Source organism: Pterocles gutturalis, unplaced genomic scaffold, assembly GCF_000699245.1.
Source record: "Pterocles gutturalis isolate BGI_N339 unplaced genomic scaffold, ASM69924v1 scaffold1477, whole genome shotgun sequence".
Lineage (NCBI taxonomy): Eukaryota > Metazoa > Chordata > Aves > Pterocliformes > Pteroclidae > Pterocles > Pterocles gutturalis.
In genome coordinates this window covers 5981-12664 of record NW_010114923.1, presented here as the reverse complement: position 1 = coordinate 12664, position 6684 = coordinate 5981, and the positions used below count along the sequence as shown (strand labels likewise).

The 6684-nt window shown below is 40.1% G+C and overlaps 1 protein-coding gene across 1 annotated transcript; it reads left to right on the top strand.

Moving 5' to 3' along the window:
• Nucleotides 1-374: 374 nt before the first annotated feature.
• LOC104458401 (granzyme A-like) lies at nt 375-5713 on the top strand. Its single transcript, XM_010074961.1, has 5 exons — nt 375-435; nt 1150-1297; nt 3667-3805; nt 4494-4766; nt 5555-5713. Exons 1-5 carry the CDS (start codon nt 375-377, stop codon nt 5711-5713), a joined length of 780 nt encoding a protein of 259 aa, XP_010073263.1.
• Nucleotides 5714-6684: the final 971 nt, after the last annotated feature.

The following is a 6684-nucleotide window of genomic DNA, read 5'->3' as shown; positions in this document are numbered from 1 at the left end:
TGTGGTGTCTAGAACAAAACTATGAGTCTTCCTTTGGGCAACTGAATCAAGCCTGAATTTATGTGAGCTGAGTCCCACTGTGTAACTGGTCATGTAGTGGCTTTGCAAAGTTTCACCCCAGTACACATCTATTAGCTCTCTGCAAATGCTACAGAGAGAACATGAAGGAGGGTAGATCCTGTCTTCAAACCACAACAGATGATGCAATTTCTCACTAACACCTCTGCTGTAAGCTACATTGTTGGGGAGGTTTTTTGCCTTTGTCACAGTTACAAATGTCAAATATCCTTAAGAGGAGAAGCAAAACCCACATCCTTTTCATTTAGATATATATATATATAACAGTGAATAAGCAGGAACACCAGACAGAAATCATGGGAGCTTTCCTCACTTTGTCCATCTGTGCTGCTGTTATTCTCCTGGTAGTTCCTGGAGGTAAGTGCTCAATACAATACTTCGGAACATAAATGTAGAGAATTACAGTTAAGCCAACATGTATTAATGTAAAGGAAGCAGTCTATTATTCTCTGAGTTCTTCTTATTAGCTCTTTTCCACTGTCTGCATGTGTTTGATCTTTCATACAAGCAGAGTAATTCCTGAATGGGTAGTATTAATTAAAGATGCACAGAAGGCAGGCTATTTGGAGGAGTTCTGAGGAGTTAACATAATGATTATGTGACCCTTGTCTCCAGAGGCATACACATACATTAATCTTGATTTTCTGTTTTTCTGAAAAACAAGTTCATGTAATGTGACTTACACTGTATAGCTTGGTTGCCAAGTGTCTGCATGTCTCGTATTGTACATCATTTAACATTTGGCAGATCTGAGGTTGTTGTTCACAATGAAAGCTAAGAAATTAATCATAGCAGCGAACACCGAGCAAAGAAATCTGTGCAAGAGCAACAATACCTCAGTGTTTTTCTTGTCAAAGCTCACCCCACTGTTCTAATTTTGGTCCCATTGAAACAGGAGTAGTACTGCTGAGCAATTTTAAAAGTCTACCATGAAGACCAGCATTGTGACATATGTACATAATTGTGTGTCTGTATACTTCACAATTATGTTAACTGTTTTTTTTTCTAAAAGACTGTCTCACAGTATTTGTTAGCCTAGCTGTGTGTATTGTGGCTTATTTTTATTTTCAGGTTTGTGTGTGCATATCATTGGAGGACATGAAGTAGCACCACACTCAAGACCATTTATGGCCCTAATAAATGGAGCAAATGGAAAATCTATTTGTGGAGGAGCTTTGATCAAGGAAAACTGGGTGTTAACAGCTGCCCACTGTAATGTGTAAGTTCTTACTCTGATTCAGAGATTGCCCTTAGTGAGTACCTTGTGTTTCTGTTCAAGAACAAAAGTTAGTATCTCTGGTGTTTTTGTGCATTTAGCATGACCGTGATCATGTTCTGATTACTATGTTTTAGAATTTATATTGACAAATGTGCTTCAGTGAGTAAAAAAATAATATAACAAGGTATACTGATCTTCACTGTTTCTGAAGAGATATTTTACAAGCTTCTAGCTGCATGCAAGCACGGAATAGCAACACTGAAGTAGTGAATTCAGGGGAAAGGTTTATCCCTGTTTACTCAGTCAACCAGTGCTCTAGACCAGAGGACTGGCCAGTCAAAATAGCTGGTCAGAAAACAGAAACAAATTCTTGTCATTTTATTCTGTAAAAGATATGCAGTTCACCACAGAAAGAGACAGCATGTGGTTATACAGGATCAAAAATCCTCAAGAGGGATGATAGGAGACAACGAGAGATCTCTGCTCTACTGGATATGTTGGCTTGTCAGCCAACCTTTCTTCTTTCTGACTGACTGAAGATGCAAATGGCTATTTGGCCCCGCAGAGTCCCTCAGCGAGGCAAGATGTGAGGTTTAAATGACACATCCCACCCATTGTCTTTTTGTGGAGGACTGGAGCTGCTGCTGAGCCAGACCTCACATAAGGTCTGTCAACGGCCTGCCCAAGTCCAGGGAACCACTGGATTCTGCAGACATTGGAGAAATGTATCCATCTCTCCTGTCCCCATCCAAACAGGGAGATATATGGGACCTACTACAAAGAGACCATAGGACCCAAAAGCTGTTATATTAACGTAAGGTAAAGAGCGTTTCCAAATGAGATCACATTTAAGAGTAAATACAATAAAAATTTAACCTGTCCTGGTGGACAGCAGGATGACCATGAGCCAGCACTGTGCCCTGGTGGCCAAGAAGGCCAATGGCATCCTGGGGTGTATCAGAAGGGGGGTGGTCAGTAGGTCGAGAGAGGTTCTCCTCCCCCTCTACTCTGCCCTGGTGAGACTGCATCCAGAATATTGTGTCCAGTTCTGGGCCCCCCAGTTCAAGAGGGACAGAGAACTGCTGGAGAGAGTCCAGCGCAGAGCCACAAAGATGATGAAGGGAATGGAGCATCTCGCTTATGAGGAAAGGCTGAGGGAGCTGGGTCTCTTTAGTTTGGAAAAGAGGAGACTGAGGGGTGACCTAATCAATGTTTATAAATATGTAAAGGGTGAGTGTCAGGAGGATGGGACCAGGCTCTTCTCTGTGACATCTAGTGATAGGACAAGGGGCAATGGGTTCAAGCTGGAACATAGGAGGTTCCACTTGAATATGAGGAAAAACTTCTTTACAGTGAGGGTGACAGAGCACTGGAACAGGCTGCCCAGAGAGGTTGTGGAGTCTCCTTCTCTGGAGACATTCAAAGCCCGCCTGGATGCGTTCCTGTGTGATCTGATCTAGGTGTCCTGCTCCGGCAGGGGGATTGGACTAGATGATCTTTCGAGGTCCCTTCCAATCTCTAACATTCTGTGATTCTGTGATTCTGTGTAATGATGCTCAGTCAACAGGCAGACAGCTCTTAATAACTCAAGGAAAGGAGCAAGCACTTCCTCAGGGTTGTGTTTGCTGCAGTAAGATGCAAATGATGGCCAACCTACACATCTGCTTAAAGGGTATTTTCCCATTCAGCTGTAACATACATTGATCTCCCACAAACAGCTGTACCTGTGGTCTGAGATAAAGGTCTGCTTGGACTGCTTGACCAAGGAGTGCTGGACTCCTGGTTTCTGTACCAGAGAGCCCAAGCAGTCACAGCTCTGTCACCACTGCAGTATCTAGTAAGTATATGACACTGCAGAAAATGTTAGAGCAAGGGAACAAGCTATGTTTCACATGAACTCAGAAAATGGTGTTGAAATTATGTTAGGGAAAAGCAATGGTACAATTCAGTCCAGTAGTGATGATATCTGAACTAACAGTGCTGTGAGCCATTCCCCTAAATTTTCAGCACAAACTGCAGAGGGCAGAAGTTGCTGAGACCACTACCAAAAACAGAGCTGATGCATCCACCCCTCATTCAGTTCCCAAAGGGAAACAATAGAGGTAGGTTCAGAGACAAGTACTTGAACACTGTGTATGCTCCTGGGAAGCTGAAAATAGGATAGCATGAATTTCGATTCACAGTCTATATTTTTTTAAGTAATTGTAAAAAAGCTTGTAATCTTTTGTATTTTTCTAAATTACTGTTGCTTTTCAGGCATGAGAAAAGAGACTCTGTAGCAACTGGACATTACAGCAACACATTTAACAGCAAAGAATTATGGAGTTACAGCAAGTGAATATCACTAACCATGTTGTCTTTCCTCTCAGGGCAAGAGGGAAAGTTATTCTTGGAGCTCATTCACAGAAAGCAAAAGAAAGAGAAAAACAGGTTTTTCAGATTGCAAAACAAATTCGCTACCCATGCTACTGTTCCAATTGTAAGGAAAACGACATTATGCTGCTGCAGGTACAGACTTATACATCACTCGTTGAATATACATCTCCTAGAATGTACCACTTTCTTCCTTCTTGCGAGGTAGATGAGCTAAGAGAGTTTCTGAAGACTTTTTTCTGGGGTCATATAGTCTGTTCTGTTAATCCAGCAGACTGGGGAACTGGTGATGCACTGGGAACGAAGGCAATCAACGATACATATAATGCATGCAAATCCTAGAAGCAGAAAAATTCTGGAGCTTGACCAAGATATTTCAATTTGTCTTTTCAGTGAAAGAATAAAGATTGTCCACAGAAAGAGGTGCATTTCACATATAGAAATAATTTGGTTAAATCCTCTAATGTTTTGTCTGAAAAACAGTTCAAATTAAAAATGTCTGACTTCTCTGATTCTCAATTTTGTGAGCTTCAGTGATAGTGTTATTTTGTCCTCCCAATAGTCTGAGAGCCTGAGAAGTAGAAGAGAGTACTTTTTAGAGCTAATATTTCATCAGAAGCTAAATGGGTTTTCATGAGACAAAGGAAACTTATTTTCCTCACTCTTACATTGATTACATAAATTCTGTCACATAGAACTGAGGAATCTCAAAAAAGGGTTGAAGTAACCCCCTATTACCATAACAGAAAAGATCCAACGGTTAACGTGCAGGTGCCTCTGTTAGACTCTGACCCCTAATAACTATTTTTCAAATCTTCTACAGCTTCAGAAAAGAGCAAAACTTAATAAAGCTGTGCAACTCATTCCCCTGCCTACCTCAGATGATGATCCCAAACCAGGAACAACTTGCACAGTAGCAGGATGGGGACAAACTAACAATCATCTGAGAAAGGTTTCTGATACCCTGAGGGAAGTCAACATCACTGTCATCAGTAGGCAAATCTGCAACGACAACAATCATTATAAAAACAACCCTGTTATAACAGACAATATGATATGCGCAGGGGCTAAGAACGGAGGAAAGGACTCATGTTCTGTAAGTAAATTTACTGTCTATATCAACATAGCTTATATTAAAAATAAAAAATAAAGTACTGGCTTTATACATTTATAATTTCTGCCTCCCTTCAGTTCAATGAATAATTTTATTTAAAATTAGTGAATTTACCAAAGCTTGTTCTTCTAAGCCTTAAAATCAAAACTTCTGATTGATAAATTCACCTTCACAGACTTTGGATATTGCGGTTTTATCCAGGCATGGCAGATAGTGAATCTCTTCTTTAATAAAATGATTTTAATAGAAGAATCTCCACAAAATATCTTATGAGCCCATTCCCAAGAAGCTGACCTCAGTGGAACATCTTCTCTGATGTCAGAGGGCTTTGAAGCAGGTTTTGCTGATAAAAAAGCATTTTGACTGGACCACAAGTCAGATGCACAACTGTGTAACAACAACCACATTTTAAAAGATTTAAATATTTAATTAACAAAGTTACAAAAAAAGGTACCAATTTCTAGATACTTTCTGCTTTTCAAGAGGAAAGCTTCCAGCTCTTTCTCTTCATATGCAAAAAGACTAACTATTCCTTAGCACTGAGCTAGATTCATTCCCCATTACTTACACTTGAAAGATCAGATTGAAGTATTTTTTTCTTTTTTGATAAAGAAAATCTTAACCTCCAAGAAGGGGAAAAAAAAAAAAAAGAAATCCACAATAGCACTGTCTGCATTTTTATTTCCTCCATGCCACTGGTGCAAATTTTATTTAAAAGAAGCATTTTTTAGCTTTAGCAAATTTTAATGATTTTTTTTTTCTTTTTCCAGGGGGATTCTGGTGGACCTTTAAGATGCAATAATGTGATGAGAGGCATCACTGCCTTCGGGAAGGCAAATAAGTGTGGTAGTGTTGACGGCCCTGGTGTCTACACTCGACTCACAAAGCAATACCTTCAGTGGATAAGGAAAACCATAGGGGGAGCATAACAGAATGGGTTTTGACCAAGTGATTTCCTACTTTGTACTTGCATAACAATATCTAGTTTTGAAATACGCTTTTAAAAATAGCTTCATTATACCAGCAAAAGAGGTATTCCCCATGCTGCATTTTAGCAGCCTGATGGCCTTTTAGATGAAAATACGTATGTCTGTTTTCAGGTCAGATGTGATCTTAACAGGCCCAGAACACAACACACCTCTGTAACAGCATTTGTAGCTTATACTGTCAGCCATGGAGTCCATCGACGGGTATTTGTGACTCAGGCTTCCAACATTCTTGCTTTGGACTTCTTGCTCATCTGGACTGAGCTCCACCTGGATGTGTACTTCTGACCAAGAATCTAATCCTGCTGTTTGTGTCCTCACTGCATGCTGAGTATACACTGCACTATTCTGTATCTCGACTTCTGCAAATAACCATGAAAGTCAGTGAGATGCTAAGTACAACTCCAGACACCTGAAAAACTTAGTAGCTTCTCCACAGCTACCACAGATTTCACAGGTGTAGGGGACTGCTGAGCTTCAGAAAATTGTTTCAGCAACTGCAATTTATTGTGGGACATAGTAAGTGTGCATTTCCCAATTGTCTTGTATTTGAAACCTCCAGATTTCATCCCTTCATGTACTCTGCATTTAATAAAGAAATGGCAATAAAAATCTACTGCTTGCAGCTGTCAGTTTCTGTGGAAAGCTCCATCTGTTGCAGTACAGATAGTCTGTGTCCATAATGGTTTGGATATGCAATATTTTGCACAATGCATCAAGATCAGCAAAAAAAATCAGCTGAAAACCCATCCTCCAGAGAAATGACAAAATGAGTCTCAGATGGAGTATCAGTATGACAAAGCACTGTTCATAACATAAAACAATCTTAATTTCACAATGCCAGTACTGCTGTTTCAGACATGCAATGAAATTTTTAAGTGCTTCAACTACCACTTGTGAAGCAGCAAACAGAC

Coding starts and splice junctions, on each gene's coding strand:
- LOC104458401 (XM_010074961.1), top strand. CDS start 375: ATGGGAGCTTTCCTCACTTTGTCCATCTGTGCTGCTGTTATTCTCCTG. Junction 436..1,149: donor TCTCCTGGTAGTTCCTGGAG/GTAAGTGCTCAA, acceptor TTTTATTTTCAG/GTTTGTGTGTGCATATCATT. Junction 4,767..5,554: donor GAGGAAAGGACTCATGTTCT/GTAAGTAAATTT, acceptor TTCTTTTTCCAG/GGGGATTCTGGTGGACCTTT.